This window comes from Brassica rapa, chromosome A10, assembly GCF_000309985.2.
Source record: "Brassica rapa cultivar Chiifu-401-42 chromosome A10, CAAS_Brap_v3.01, whole genome shotgun sequence".
Classification (NCBI taxonomy): Eukaryota; Viridiplantae; Streptophyta; class Magnoliopsida; order Brassicales; family Brassicaceae; genus Brassica; species Brassica rapa.
In genome coordinates this window covers 20653886-20669983 of record NC_024804.2, presented here as the reverse complement: position 1 = coordinate 20669983, position 16098 = coordinate 20653886, and the positions used below count along the sequence as shown (strand labels likewise).

The 16098-nt window shown below is 34.9% G+C and overlaps 3 protein-coding genes and 1 long non-coding RNA gene across 11 annotated transcripts; 3 read left to right on the top strand and 1 right to left on the bottom strand.

Annotated features, from left to right (window-relative positions):
- Positions 1-39: 39 nt before the first annotated feature.
- LOC117128903 lies at positions 40-4156 on the top strand. Its single transcript, XR_004452319.1, has 2 exons — positions 40-3839; positions 3874-4156. It is a non-coding gene; the product is annotated as an uncharacterized LOC117128903 (long non-coding RNA).
- A 416-nt stretch (positions 4157-4572) lies between these two features.
- On the top strand, positions 4573-10629 carry LOC103847498 (putative tRNA (cytidine(32)/guanosine(34)-2'-O)-methyltransferase). Of its 8 annotated transcripts, none has more exons than XM_033281681.1 (11): positions 4589-7787; positions 7859-8002; positions 8154-8203; positions 8265-8373; positions 8496-8556; positions 8644-8696; positions 8782-8874; positions 8971-9034; positions 9167-9274; positions 9528-9752; positions 10396-10629. In XM_033281681.1, exons 1-10 carry the CDS (start codon positions 7761-7763, stop codon positions 9749-9751), a joined length of 933 nt encoding a protein of 310 aa, XP_033137572.1. In that variant the 5' UTR covers positions 4589-7760; the 3' UTR covers position 9752; positions 10396-10629. The 8 variants fall into 8 exon arrangements, with proteins under 8 accessions (XP_033137578.1, XP_033137576.1, XP_033137575.1 ...); XM_033281682.1 differs by lacking the exon at positions 10396-10629 and having other exon boundaries at positions 4592-7628; positions 7759-7787; positions 9528-9878; XM_018655222.2 differs by lacking the exon at positions 10396-10629 and having other exon boundaries at positions 4592-7646; positions 7759-7787; positions 9528-9878.
- On the bottom strand, positions 10258-12450 carry LOC103847500 (josephin-like protein). The gene has a single exon (XM_009124593.3). It carries the CDS (start codon positions 10922-10924, stop codon positions 10475-10477), a length of 450 nt encoding a protein of 149 aa, XP_009122841.1. The 5' UTR covers positions 10925-12450; the 3' UTR covers positions 10258-10474.
- A 282-nt stretch (positions 12451-12732) lies between these two features.
- On the top strand, positions 12733-15945 carry LOC103847496 (sulfoquinovosyl transferase SQD2). Its single transcript, XM_009124582.3, has 12 exons — positions 12733-13408; positions 13490-13556; positions 13669-13739; positions 13829-13946; positions 14044-14117; positions 14220-14275; positions 14367-14450; positions 14540-14627; positions 14707-14784; positions 14872-14928; positions 15021-15237; positions 15426-15945. Exons 1-12 carry the CDS (start codon positions 12978-12980, stop codon positions 15702-15704), a joined length of 1620 nt encoding a protein of 539 aa, XP_009122830.1. The 5' UTR covers positions 12733-12977; the 3' UTR covers positions 15705-15945.
- Positions 15946-16098: the final 153 nt, after the last annotated feature.

The following is a 16098-nucleotide window of genomic DNA, read 5'->3' as shown; positions in this document are numbered from 1 at the left end:
AGAGAGAGAGAGAGAGAGAGAGAGAGAGAGTAAAAGCAGGGGAAGCTTTTTCTTCTCTTTTTACCTGCTGCTTTCCATATGATTCTACCATGTGGACTAGTATACGACGATTAAAAACCTTCTCCGGTTTAATTGTGTAAACTCTCTCTGTCTCTACATGGTTTGAAAATAAACTTGTTTAAACGTCTATGGTTTTTCTCTTTGGGAATATGCTGAAGTACTATGGAATTACACAATGCTTTTTGTTTTTGTTTTTTAAATCGATCAATGTGTAAATCGTACTTGATGAGAAAAAGACATTGTACACTATCTAAGTTAAATGAAGTGCTTTTTATATATGAATTTAACATTTTTTTAGTTCAACATCAGCTTTTCATTATCTAAATATTAATCCAGGATTATAATTTCAAGAGATTTTAAACCCAACATACAGTCGACAAGATCTAGTAATGCCTAGGAACATTGAACCGGATCCTATATTACCCAATCTATTCATCGATGTATTTTTCACTCCAATGACACGAGTTCTTCCCACAATCTGAAAAAATCCATCTCTTGACCCCTACTTAGACCACATGAACTAAAACCAGAATCTAACTAAAGTACAAGCGATTGATCTCTACAAAATTTGACTTCAATCCTTGTACTTCATCGCCAAACAACGCATTTTGGAGTTATCCTATATGAATTTAACATTTTATATAAAAATCAAACCAGGTAACTAGTTTTATAAAGATTTTAGTTTTACTACTAAAAATTAGAAAATGATATTTTGATCAGTATGAAAATATATTGATTAATAGTTTCATATCGTCGCTATTATTCTGGTTAATTATACTAGAGTCTTTGTCCGCGCTACGCGCGGAAAATGCTTTTAAATATTTTAATTTTAGATGATAATCTATGAATATCTCAAATTTCATTGTTTATTTTAATTAAGATTTTATTATATGTTGTACACGGGTTTTTCCAGTTTGTGAATTAATTGATGAGGATAGATTTTAGCGGAAGAATTAATTTGAGACGTAATATAAAAAGTTATTAAGACAGGAATTAAAAATAGAAAGATGTTTGGAGAGTTTTTTGTTTCTCTATAGCTTTGATTTGTCTTGATGGTTTTATTCCGATGAGTAGGTTAAGTTCGTCTTGAGTTCATCTTTTGGTTAACTTGTATCGTCTTTTGAAGTGCTTGATTCGTTTGATTGAGGAGTCAAAGTAATATCTTGTAGCTAGTGATGAAGAGAATTGTAGTTTACCTGCAGTAGTAAACTTGAAATTAATATAAAGTAAAAATTAATTTAATAAATTAAATAATAGTAAAACTGCCGCATATATTGGGTCCTTGCAGTTTACACTAAAAAATTTAAAAACAGGTAGAAAATAGGAAGCGGCACCTGTTCATCAAGAATTAGAAGCTCACGTTCGATGATCATGCAATTTCAGATGGACTACATCGCATAATCTGGGGACGGTATATTTCTCCATGTGATTCATCACAAAAAGAAATAGGAGAAACAGAGATAAGGTTCTATGATTTTACCATTGTATATACAGAGGAATTTGACGATTGATAGATTCATCAATGGACATGCGTTTGGTTTTAGGTTACTGTAAAAGTGGTGATTATATATTATGAAGCTCAAACGCTATATTAAAGGAGAAGATGGGAAATAAGGATGACGTTCTGGTTTTCTTTGCCAGCAAAGTAGACACCGAAGGAAGATATTGTTGGTATGATGCTTGTGACGATAAGAACTTGAAATTTCCTATTTTTCTTGGCTTGTAGGGACCTAAAGTCTGCGGCTTGGTTGTCCCACAGCATGAGCTTAACCATTGTGGGGCTAAAATGGAATTTTAAGTATGATTAGGTGATGATTTAATTTTAAAAAAAAGTATTTTTTTGGTTGAGATTGCCTGTTTAGCAATAGGCCTATTATGAGTTTTGATTTGGTTTCTGGATTTGTGGTTTTAGGTCTTGCATCAACCATATCTGGCGGACGACATCTAGCCATTGTTTATCAGTTTAGTTTCGTTATATTTACAATTTTTGGAGATAAGAATGCAAGTGGTATGAATGATTTACCTGGTAGGTAGGTCTTGTCAGTGGCCAAATGTAGGAGGTGGTTGTAATTTTGAGGAGAGAAGTTGTGAACAGGAATGTTCAGATTGAGTTCCTCAAGTTTTGTCGTTGTGGTTCGCTTGGTGAGCTGTATGAAATATGATTGAGTTCCTCAAGTTTTATTTTATGTTATTATTATTCTTTACAAATATTAGTTGTCCTATGATAGTAAAATAAGGTTCCTACAGAAATTTTGGTAGGACCAGAAATTCTGAAAATTGCATAAATATCTCCTTCTTTCAAAATGTGTTTGTTATCTGGCGAATTATCTGTTTGAAGTCTACCTTCGTATAAGTTCCCATGCATGTGTATGAAATTGTTAGTGAAGATATATAGGGATAAATATTAATATTTTGAGTATGAAGCAGACTTGGTGATCTAAGCATATAAAGCCGGTGGACATCTGGTTTGTCTGATGTTTTTTGTTGTGCCAGATACGACTTATACGAACTGAGATAGGTGTCATTGAGAAGCCTTCCTGGAGAGATTGATTTTCTTGTGCAATGGGATGCGGGGGACGTGTTATTGACCTGTGAAAAAAAGAAGTGTGATTTAAATATATTTATTGGTGTTATTGTTCATTGTTTATCTAGGTGAGCTAGAGTTGTTGAGAGAACGTATGAAGAGATCTGTTGTTTACCTTGCTTGGTGTGGGGATATGTTGTCTATAGTTGTTGTTTGCTTGTGATTTTTTTGTTGTCCGTCAGTCTGAATGCTTTTCGAATTCATTGTTTGCTTGTGTGGAATTCTGAGATGAAGTGAAGAGCCTTTGTGTATTGGGGTTTAAGTTTGTGCTGGTGATTTTTCTGTCTAGAAAAATGGTATTGTTATAGTGATTTCATTGGTGTTAATTTGAGAAAATGGTTTGTGTTTGCGAATTTAATGTCCTAATTTTAGGTGATTGACTTAAGTTTGAACGCAATTTTTTCAGTTTCAAGAATTTAGTGGTTCATATAAGGAAATCTGATTGAATAAGAGGAATTTAAGAATGAGATTAAGATGATATACCGTTATGAAATAAAGAATTGAAATCTCATTACAATTGAACAAAAACAGAAAAAAAAGAAGTTGAAATCGTGGTGAATTGTGAGAAAATGGCGATATGGGATATTTAGGTTTCAGGTTGATATTGGGGAAGATGAAGAAGAGGCTATGTTTGTAAATACGTACTCAGTAAAGAAAAAAATGAAAAAGAAGTAAAAAAGCACATACGACTCGAACCTGCGACCTAGGAGTCATTGTAGCACCTCACTAACCATTAGACTACGCTTCACCAACTTGTTTTGTTTACGGATATTATATATTTATCTTTTGATTGGTTAGTTGTATTATGTTGCCGAAATCTATTTGATTCGAAGTAGCTGTCTTTTTTATTTGAGTCACAGATTGAATTTAAAGTTTCAACTTTTTCGTAAGTTGAGATGAATCTAATTCATATTTGCTCCTTTCTGATATTTAGGGATTTGGTTGTTGTGAGGAATTCGTCATTCCCTTTGTTTCTTCGAGGCAACAATTTGGTTTTTGGTATTTTTTTAGGTTTATCAGTTTCCAGATTTGTATAACTGATTTGGTTTTCATGTTTTCACCATTGATCGATTAAGTTTTAGATATCAGCTGTATCAATGCGTTTCTTGGATCTTGAACTGTTGTATTTTATGACAGCTATCTCTCTTTGTTCGGTGGTAAGAGTATAGCTGGTTTAGGATCTATTTGGTTTCAGGTTCTCTTTTTTGGTTCTAAGAGCACGGTTTCAGGTTTATAGACCTACCCGTCTTCGGATTTCAGACTTTCTGTTATCAAACATAATCTTTGATATTTGTGCTTGGTGAAACAATTGTGATTCAGAGTTGTCACGATTGGGCAAATAAAAATTCGGATGAAGCCCACACGGCATACGCAGAACTCCACTTTGGACGAAGCCCACATTGTTAGGCATGTCTGATGTGTCCAATTAAATGTTCCTGATTGGTCTGAATTATTGTACCTACGTGGACATGTTCTCTACTCAGTATATTGTGCTTTTAGTAGTGTAAGATACTAACACATAACATAAATCTAAATGATTAATTCGATTTATATTACATATTTGTTATTTAAGTAACACACCGCATTATATTTTTATATATAAAGATATTCTTCTTATTCTCCTTAATGAAAACTGTAAAATTTGGGGAAAGATGAGAGTGAGAGTGGCAGTGTTACATAGTGTCAGCTTGAGCCGAGCCATTCATTCGTTGTAGGGATGAAACTTCTCACGAGTTTAAAGCAAAAGCCCACGCGCGCCATCAAGCCCTTGAACCCCACCTGCCCCGTTCACGTCCCTCTACGCGTGCCTCCTTTTGTTCTCTCTGAATCGCAATCATCTTTCCAAACCATTTCGTCAGATCGGTTTAGAGTTTGGAAACACCCCCATGTCGTCATTGGTACGATCTTATGTCATGTAGAATCATTCTATGAACCATAATTACACGAAGAGAATGGAAAATGCTTTGTTTTTTTTTCTTGGGGGGCTTTTATTAGTGCGTTTTGGCAACACAGAAGAAGAAGAAGTATCAAAGTAATGGGACTTTTGATGCCTTTGGGTCTTTTCAAGAAAGTGAATAGAGACTAGAAGAAGCAGTTTTTTCTTCCAGCTGTACCCCCTCTGATTTGATCCTTCAACTCGACTCAACCCACCAGAGATTCTACATACCAAGATTAGTAGTGTCTATCAATATCATAACACTGTATGGAATGAAAAAAAAAAACTCGCTAGCAATCGTCTTGAAATATATTTTTACTTGATACTGTCATAACTAGCATTTTTGTTATATATCGGACGGTGGTTATGTTTTGCATTCACATGTTTATATTATAATCTTTTCATATTTGTAAGATATAAAACTCACTTCTTCTTCTTTCTTTTTTTTTGGATTTTAGATTAAGAGGTATATGGAATTAAAGGGCATTTGAAATTAAAGGGGTATTTGAGATTAAGAGGTATATGGGATTAAAGGGCATTTGAGATTGTGTTCAAAAAAAAAAAAGGGCATTTGAGATTAGGGGTATTTGAGATTAAGGATATTTGAGATTAAGGGCATTTTAGATTAAATGGTATATGAGATTAAAGGGCATTTGAGATTAAAGGGGTATTTGAAATTAAGGGTATTTGAAATTAAGAACATTTTAGATTAAAGGGTATATGGGATTAAAGGGCATTTAAGATTAAAGGAGTATTTGAGATTAAAGGTATTTCAGATCAAGGAATATATGGGATTAAAAGACATTTGAGATTAGGGGTATTTGAGATTAATGATATTTTAGATTAAGGGATATTTGAGATTAAAGGACATTTGAGATTAAATGGGTATTTGAGATTATGGGTATTTGAGATTAATGATATTTTAGATTAAGGGTATTTGAGATTAAGGGCATTTGAGATTAAGGGGGTGTTTGAGATTAAGGGTATTTGAGATTAAGGGATATATGGGATCAAAGAGCATTTGAGATTAGGGGTATTTGAGATTAAGGTTATTTGAGATTAAGAGCATTTTAGATTAAGGGGTATATGGGATTAAATGGCATTTTAGATTAAAAGGGTATTTGAGATTAAGAGTATTTGAGATTAAGGGGTATATGGGATTAAAGGGCATTTGAGATTAGGGGTATTTGAGATTAAGGATATTTGAGATTAAGGGTATTTTAGATTAAGAGGTATATGGGATTAAAGGGCATTTGAGATTAAAGGGGTATTTGAGATTAGGGGTATTTGAGATTAAGGATATTTTAGATTAAGAAAAATTTGATATTAAAGGGCATTTGAGATTAAAGGGATATTTGAGATTAAAGGGTATATGAGATTAAAGGGCATTTGAGATTAGGAGTATTTGAGATTAAGGGTATTTGAGATTAAGGGGTATATGGGATTAAACGGCATTTGAGATTAAGGGTATTTTAGATTAAGGGGTATTTGAGATTAAATGTTTTTTTAGATTAAAGATATTTGAGATTAAGGGGGTATATGAGATCAAAGGGTATATAGGATTAAGGGTTATTTGAGATTAGGGGCACATGGGATTAAGGGGTATTTGAAATTAAAAGGTATATAGGATTAAAGGGTATTTAAGATTAAGGGGATATATGAATTAAGATGAAACATAGGATTATGGGGTATTTGAGATTAGGGATATATTAGATTTAGAATATTTCAAATCTCAAATACCCCTTTAATTTCAAATGCCTTTTAATCTCAAAAATATTCCTTAATCTAAAATATCATTAATCTCAAATACTCATAATCTCAAATGCCTTTTCATCTCATATACCCCTTGAGCTCAAATACCCTTAATCTCAAATACCTTTTTAATCTAAAATGCCCTTTAATCTCATATACCCCTTAATCTAAAATGCTCTTAATTTCAAATACCCTTAATCTCAATTACCCCTTTAATCTCAAATGCCCTTTAATCCCATATACCCCTTAATCTAAAATGCCCTTGATCTCAAATACCCTTAATCTCAAATACCCCTAATCTCAAATGCCCTTTAGTCTCCATATTACCTCTTAATCTCAAATACCCTTAATCTCAAATGTCCTTTAATCCCATATACCCCTTAATCTAAAATGCCCTTAATCTAAAATACCCTTGAAAATACCAATATAAAACTCACTTATTTCAATAATTGAGACGATAATTTTTTTAAATTTTTATTTTTAAAGAGAAGGAAAATAGTATTGCAGAAGAAATTGACATAAAAAGTGGGTGGGAGACAAGACAAACGTATTAGGGATGGATATATAGTTGTGTGAAGTGAGACCATTACATTAGATCAACCGACCATTCGTATTGTTGGCATATCAATTCGTTGAAAGGATCTATTTCTTCATTATTACTTCCAATTAGTTTTTGCATGCTTACTCCAAAACTTTTAATACTAATGTTTAACCAATATTTTGAACCGTATATACTAATCTTTATAGGAGTATTATTTTATTTCTGTAAGATGTCATTTTTAACAGTGCACATTACAAGAGTGACATCAGGAAATGAAATCAATCGATGGATGTGATTTTCCTTAACAAGATTGGAACCCAATGCTCTTGGGATGAGTTTAGGAATCCACTGCTAGTTTTTAGTTTGTTTTTGAAATGAAATACATATATTTCAAATCAGATGATTTGATTACAATTATGAAAAAAAAATGGTAGGATTAAAAAAGATGGAACTTAAAAGTGGGAATATTCATGGGCCGACCATTTGAATTTACGCACGGACATGTTTAAAGTACTTACTAGTCTCGAATAATACATGGGCTCAGGCCCATTTAACATTATTGGAGCTCTGTTTGGTATTTTTCTTCGAAATTGGCAGGGGCATAAAACACGAGAAACAACAACTGTTTTTGTTCTCTGTTGTCTGATCTCAAGCAGAGTATCTTCCAGTTGGGGTCTAAGCTTGAAATTTATTAATTTGCTGGCTGCTACAGATATCAATAAGCTGCCTGTATATCGTGTGGAAATTGGGCGGGGGTATATCGATTAAGTCTGGTGATTTTTTTTTTGTTGCCCATAAGGTGTTTGATAGAATGCCTACGAGACAAACTCCTTGTGGTTTAACTTATCTCTGATTTCTCATTTTCTTCTTATTATTTCGAAGAAGAGATGGGAAAAGCTTCTCGGGACAAAAGAGTATGTATGTATTCATTCAATATTCCCCATAATAAGAATATCAAGCTCGCTTGTTGTTGTTGTTGTAGCAGGATATATACTATAGAAAAGCCAAAGAAGAAGGATGGCGTGCGAGAAGTGCGTTTAAGCTTCTTCAGATTGATGAGGAATTCAACATTTTCCAAGGTGTGAAGAGAGTTGTAGATTTATGTGCTGCACCTGGTAGCTGGAGTCAGGTACGGTTTATATCTTTATTCACATTGCCCATCATCTCATGATCCTGACTCTCTCTCTCTCTCTCTCTGTTTAGCTAGTCTCTACCTAGTTGATCAATCTCAGTTTAGCTCGGTGTTAATCTAATTACTATTAGTCAACCTCATTTTGTAGGTTTTGAGTCGTCAATTGTATCTTCCAGCAAAGTCCTCAGCTGAGTCAAAGTAAGCTTCATTGTCGTTTTTTAATTCTGCTCATTTTTGAAAAATCACGCCTTGTTGACAGAGAAGGAGATGTTCCTCTTATAGTGGCCATAGATTTGCAGCCTATGTCTCCAATCGAAGGTGTCATCCAGGTTCAAGGGGACATTACTAATGCTCGTACTGCCCAACTCGTGATTTTTCTTCTCTCTCTCTCTCTCTCTTACATTTATACGTTATGCTTCAAGTTCATTATGTGTTTGTTTCTATAGCTTACCCTCTTTCTTTTTCTTTTCTTATTTGTTTTTTCTCAAAGGTTATTATACACTTTGACGGTAGCAAAGCAGACTTGGTTGTTTGTGATGGTGCTCCAGATGGTATAACGTTTTGCTTCACACTTCACTTTTTTTTTAAAAGACATTATGCTCTATCAAAATTAACGTCTTGCGAAATTTGGGGTGTAGTTACCGGTTTGCATGACATGGATGAATTTGTCCAGTCCCAGCTCATACTAGCTGTAAGTTTCTAACTTTTAAAGCATATATATATGTGTTTCAAAGAACAACAAAAGAAAACTCTTTTTTTTTTTGATTTTTCATCAGGGCTTAACAATTGTAACACATGTTCTTAAAGAAGGTGGGAAATTCATTGCGAAGATATTCCGCGGAAAAGATACAAGTCTCTTGTATTCTCAGGTTAGTTTTTTTGCTCTTCTTATCAGAATATCATCATCTGTTACTTTCTTACTTAGATATACTCCAGTTATTTTGCTTTTATTTATATATGTGTAGCTCAAGTTGTTTTTCCCAACTGTAACCTTTGCAAAACCGAAAAGCAGCCGCAATTCTAGCATAGGTATATTAAAAAAGAAAGAGTATTAACTTTCATATGTGCAAGTATTATTTGCTTACACTTTAAGGTTAATCATCATCAAAGATGTAAAATGTTGATTGCATTTCTACATTTTTGTTTTTTTTTCTTATATAGAGGCTTTTGCAGTCTGCGAAAATTACTCTCCACCAGAAGGATTTCACCCAAGAGATCTGCATCGTCTATTGGAGAAAGTGGGCAGTCCTTCAGGTGGAAGCCATCTCGGTAATAAAAAAAAAACTCTCTGTTAACTTCAATCTTCTATTCAAGTTAGACACAACTAACATTGTGTATTGTTGAGTTATACTCTTTCAGTTTACTCTTTCTCAACCAAACTCCCAGCTAAAAAAAATGCTCGCTTCATGTGAATTTAACACTTTGGGCAAGACAAAGAAGTCTACTTTCCTGTTACGTCACCTTCAACAAGAGAAGAGTCTTTTTTTTGGGACTTGAGATATATTCTTGGTACTCTTTGCAGATTGCAGTAGTGGTTGGCTTGAAGGACCCAACAAAGTTTATATTCCATTCTTGGCATGTGGTGACTTAACCGGTTATGACTCAGACCGGTCTTACCCACACCCAAAAGAAGCAGATGGATCGTCATACCAGAGTATGGACCCGGTTCAGCCTCCGATCGCACCACCTTACAAACGAGCACTAGAGCTCAAGAAAGCTTCAGCACAAAGCATCCGAGACGCATGAGGTAATAAAAATATAAACTATGAAAAAGCTTAACATTGAGTTAATGTGTCCCCTGCTGCAACAGTTCCTGTTAATATTTTGTTATCTAATTGGGAATTTTAAATTAAAAATATTTGTTATTTATTTATTAACCTTTTGTTATGAAGACAAAATATTGGGTCAATAAAGAAGGAAGCTTTCTCTGTTTCATATGGTCCTCCTGTGATTTTTCGACCCCTCTTTTTGATTTTCTAAAATGGCCCCCACTTTGTTTTAACCTACGGTAAGAGTTATTCCTTGTGCATAATAACGAAAATTCTTCGTTTGAACGTAATCTTATACTTTTGAAATTCAACGATCAATGGTTCATTAAAATTCGAAAGCTGTACAACTTATTAGAAAAACAAATCTGACCATAGTTGTGAACGGTAGGACTTGTAAAAAACACGATAATGTAAACAAATGTGGCTTAATTATTATTAATATTTTGCTTAAAATGTCTGTACGATTTTAATATTCTGTCGAAATAAAGCCAAGAAGTGGTTTATTGTCTGCAAGAAAACTTAAGAAAAAGATTGAGGAATTATAACGAATCTGTAGTAACTATCTAAATGAGTCATTAACTCTAAAAAAGAAAAAGAGATATAATCAACTGATCTATGCAGTTTCAAGTCTTTTACATCACAAATTTTTTTTGGAGCTTTTGAATCGACCGGAACCTGAGTTGGGTGGGTCACACATATTTTAGCAAGACCAGGCAGAGATGGAGTTTGATCTAGACAGAGACGAAGAAGAGTGTAAGAACTCGATGCAGTCCTCAATAGCTTCTGCACGGTGAGACTCTGACTCGTTGACAGATTTTGACTTCACCAGATAAATCGACGATGAAGAGGAACAAGACAAAGAAGAAGAAGAAGTAGAAGTAGACTGCGTGGATTTGGTGTTACTACTAGTCTTCCTTCCCAGTGACATAAAACGCAACGTTTTGGCCACTCCGGCTCCGATACGCCGGAGTAATCTTCTCGCTCTTGGCGAACTCCTGACGCGGAAACTGAAAACTCCGTCGCTGACGACCCTCCGACGACCATGTTGTGACGAGGTGAGACCGTTGTGTGTTGGGTAGATGATCGGTTCTTCGTTCCCTCCTTCAGGGTCCGGACTAAAGCTTACTCTTTTGGATCCTCTTCGAGACATATTCTTGTGCCTGCACTCTGTAGGTAGAGAGAGAGAGAGAATACCAAATGGAGACGTGAGACGTTTTGAAGAGTATTTATGGGGGAGAAGTGTACGTCTTGAATCTTGATGAAGAATTATGGTGGTGGGGTGAAATTACAAAGTCAAATGAAAATAGAGGGTTTATATATGAAAATTAATGTGAAAAGTTTCTTTATAAATATACGTAGATGGTTCATGATCTAGCTGTGTTTAATTTGTATATATATAAACTAATGTTGTTGTTTTTTTATAACAAAACAAAAAACATTAGCTTGTGGAGCTTTTATGAAGACGATGTGCATGGTTTGTTTAATCCAAAAATTTAGTCCAAAGTAATAAGAAGATACGTCGTTACATATGTATTGATAAATTTAAAATAGGAGACAAAAGCAGAAATCAGATTGATTCTCTTCTTGTCAGCTTTGCCTTTTTTAGGTGATATATTAGGGGTCCTACCCATTGTTGTCAGACTACTGTTTCCCTCTCATATATTATTTCAAATAATTCTTGATGTATAGTAAAATTATTTACATTAGCTTTTTTAGTAACTTGTGATATTTCGTTTCTTTCAATTTTTTTTTAAATTCATTTTTTTTGTCAGCCCAAAAATTCATTACAAAATTAAAAAAAATTCATAGTAACTAATCTTTGTTTTGGAGGTTTTGTACTTTTGAATTATGAATACAATCAGTGTCAAAAAAACAAAATCTTTATGTAACCCAAGTCATAGTTTTTGTTGTTGCAACTCTAAATCATCTCTGGGCCGAAAGACTGATTACTTTTTTCCCAAGATGGGCCAATAGAACAAAAAAATTATAGTTCATAGCTGAGTTCATTAACAATAATATGGGCCTGTTAACCCATATGGGTTTTTAACCATTAACAAGATTCTCTACTTGAGAACACTCATAAGATAATCAAATATATGCCATAAAAAATGTTGAAACTTGAAAGTAATAATGTTCCCAATGATTTTGTTCTTTTTCAGTCCCGTACAATGAATACATCGAAAGAAATTATAGCCGAGTCTTATCCTTAAAAAGTCTGTAAACCGAAAATCCATAAATTATTGGTAATTGAGAAATAAAAAAATGTGTAATTTTTTGATGTTGGATATTCAACAAGCATATGGGATAGCCAAGTAGTTTGTATATTAAAAAATGGAACACGAAGGGGAATATTCAATGGAATAAACTTTCGATACCATATATGAAGAAGCTTTGTCCCTTTTATTTTGCTTATTTTTCTCAATTTTAGGGAATAATATACAATGTTTATAGTTGATGATGTTATTTGCAAGGTACAGGTAATTAGAGAATCCAACGACGTAATTAGGGTGCCAGACTGATGATTTGATATATAGGTATGAACACACAGTGGGACAAAATAATAAAAAGAAGTCAAATGTTTGTCTTGAGGAGAACGTTATTGGGATTGTAATAAACTAGTATAAAAATAATCATCATCGTTTAAACATTCCGTGTATGAATTGAGAATGTCAAATAAAGTTTGGTGTTTGGTGTTGTTCAGTTTATCTTCAGTAATACTAGGCTACTAGCAGTATAGGCACCACACCACATGAGTCAGTGTTATGACTACATTTTTGTTAACCACGTAAAGGTTCATAATACTAATACTAGTAGAAGAAGTCAGTGTTATGAAGATTACATTTTTTGTTAACCACATAAAGGTTCTAATAGTCTAATACTAGTACAAGATGCTACAAAAAATATTTTAAATAGAATAAGAAAGAGAGAGAGAATGTGTGTGGGTTGGATGTAGAGACGAAGTAGAAGCAAAAAGGCATATGCCGGGAAACGTTTGAAATGATGCTGTGCCTTTATATGCCTCTGCTTCACAAAGCGGATATCCCTTCTTATTCATCAGATTCCTTCTCCCCTCCCCCACACAAAGAAAAAAACAATTTTTATCTCTAATCATCTTTTGCATTCTGACGTTGTCCTGTTTTTATTTTTAATTTTTATTACCACAACCAAATCATCAAGGGATCATTTGTCAACAAAAAAAAATCATGAACCTTTCTTCTTCTTCTTCTTCACTCTCTATAACACCTCCTCCTTTTCTTCCTAGCACGACCAAACACACTTGTTTTTCTTCTTCTTCCTCTGCAACCACCAGGTGTTCTTTTGTTAACTCCCCTGTTTCCATCGGTGTTTCGTCTCCCCGGAGATTACCCATTAGCTTGGTTCGCAAGCAATCTAAAACTTTCTTCGGGGTGGTTTCTGCTTCGTCTGGGTCGAGGGATATGACGTCTGTCACTCAAGCTAGTGGGGATGGAGACGAGGCTCCCCTTCTCGATCCCGAGTCCTACTCCAAGCCCCGGCGTATTGCTCTCTTTGTCGAGCCTTCCCCCTTTTTTTCTATACAGACTTGTCTTTGCCTGCTTTGTGTTCGACGAAATGTCTCTGTGATCCAGTGCTGGGCTTTTGATGCTGAAATTTAGTAATCATTAACATGTCTCATTTGTTTGTCGCTTAGTTAACAAGGAAAAAAAAAAAAGTAATCTCTGTCTTAACTGTGCAGCTATGTCTCAGGTTACAAAAACAGATTCCAGAACTTCATTAGGTATCTTCGTGAAATGGGAGACGAGGTTTCTTCTTCTTTCTGATTCCATTTCTTCAATCCCAACTATACTTAACTGAAAGCTGCTCTCTTTTTCTTTTTCTTTTAATCTGATTAAAAACTGTTTTTTGGCTTCATAGGTTATTGTTGTTACGACACATGAAGGCGTTCCCCAAGAGTTTTATGGAGCCAAAGTCATTGGATCTAGAAGGTAGCTACATAACTCTACAACTCAATGGATGGATGTTACACTCCATTTGGTAAATATTATTATATAGCTAATTCTTCTTTGATCTGCAGCTTCCCTTGCCCTTGGTACCAAAAGGTTCCCCTCTCCCTTGCGCTTAGTCCTCGAATTATCTCCGAAATTGCTCGCTTTAACCCTGACATCATTCACGCTTCTTCTCCTGGGATCATGGTAAACAAGTCTCTTAGAAATCGCATCACTATAGCAGCATTTAGCAAAACAGTGAAGTTGAGAGAATTCCCCATTTATTTTTCTTAAAAAAATTCAGGTTTTTGGTGCTCTGGCTATAGCAAAAATGCTATCTGTACCTATTGTAATGTCTTATCACACACACGTCCCTGTGTAAGCTCCCTCAAGCTTAATTCTCATCGAATATTTATTGGTTTATAATTCGTGAATTAACGACGACATGTTTCTCAAGATTAACCTTGTGTTCATGTGCAGATACATTCCAAGATACACTTTTAGTTGGTTGGTCCAACCAATGTGGTCAGTGATAAGTATGTAAAACTCACTCTTTGTTTTTCTCAATTTTGTTCTGTGGTATTGTCAAGTAAGTAAAACTTGAATAAGAGGCTTTTTTTTTATCAGGATTTCTTCACCGAGCGGCTGATCTTACATTAGTTCCTTCCGCTGCCATTGGCAAAGATCTTATTGCAGCTGGTGCAACCGCAGGTTAATGAATTCAGATTAAAACACTACACTATTTATACAAACATTCTGTGATTGTTGAATACTAACTTCCTATTTATTACATGTTGAAGCTAATCAACTTCGACTTTGGAATAAGGGTGTGGATTCAGAAAGCTTCAATCCCTGTTTCCGCTCTCAAGAAATGCGTATAAGACTAAGGCAAGAAAATATGATGTGCTTTTCTTTATAACTAGATGCTTTCCGGTGCTAATCTTAATAATGCTTTGTGATTTAACAGTAACGGTGAACCAGAGAAGCCTCTAGTGATCCATGTTGGACGTATCGGTGTAGAAAAGAGTTTGGAGCTTCTAAAAAGGTTAGAGTTCTTATGTAGCTTTAAACTGGATCCACTCCTCTTGAATAGTGTGTATCAAAATCTAGAACTGAGAAAATCTGTGTGCAGTGTAATGGACAAATTACCTGAAGCTCGGATTGCTTTCATTGGAGATGGACCATACAGGTACTAATCTCTTGGCCATATTGATTTCTAAAGAGAAGTTGAGACAGCATTGTGAATTTTTTTAATCTATTTGTGTTTTCTTTAAAAAAAAGAGAGGATCTTGAGAAGCTGTTTGCCGGAATGCCAGCGGTGTTCACGGGAATGTTACAAGGGGAGGAACTCTCACAAGCTTACGCAAGTGGAGATGTGTTTGTGATGCCATCAGAGTCAGAGACGCTTGGCCTTGTGGTTCTTGAGGCAATGGCTTCTGGACTTCCCGTTGTTGCGGCTCGGGCTGGTGGAATCCCTGATATCATCCCTGAAGATCAGGTCAGTGACTTATCTGAATCACTAAATTTAAGAACATGGTTTGGAAAATATGATATATATATATATACATCCAGTTGGTGCCAAGTGTCTTGTGTCAAAAAATCATGTTCTTGCATTGATTGTTCATATGGACCGACCAAAGTGGGATTACTTTAGGTGATGTTTACGATATCTGATGTTATTTTTAGGAGGGAAAAACGGGGTTTCTGTTCAGCCCTGGAGATGTGGAAGACTGCGTGACAAAGGTGAGAAGTTTATTGAACGACAGTGAAACAAGAGACATCATAGGAAAAGCGGCAAGAGAAGAAACGGAGAAATATGATTGGAGAGCAGCAACGACCAAGATACGCAATGAACAGTACAGTGCAGCGATTTGGTTCTGGAGGAAGAAGAAAGCTCAGGTTTTGGGACCACTCAATTGGTTGGTTAAACGACTCTTTCCTGTGCCTCCGCAAGTTAACGCCTAGAATAAGTAAGTAATCAGAGCTGGCTTGTTGTTACTTGGTTAATGGTATCTTATATAGTTAGAATGCTTATGTGTTTTTGGGAAGCTTTATGTTGTAAGATACGTATGTGTCTATGTCTAATATGGTTTTGGACTTTGGACTTTAGGGTTCTAGTTTCGTTAAGTCACCGACTGTGTTTTTAATGTGTTAAATCATTACTATTTCTTTTGTTATGTATAAAAATGATTAGCAGCTTGTGTTATGTTTCTGTTGCAAGGCTCGGACTAAATACAAGAGTACAAGTAGTGCATATGTAGTATTGGTTCAACGATTACCACTAACACGAGTAAGATTAGATGTAAGAGGCAAGAAGGAACTGATCTGTCAAGAGCCCCATTTATTACACTAAAGCCTT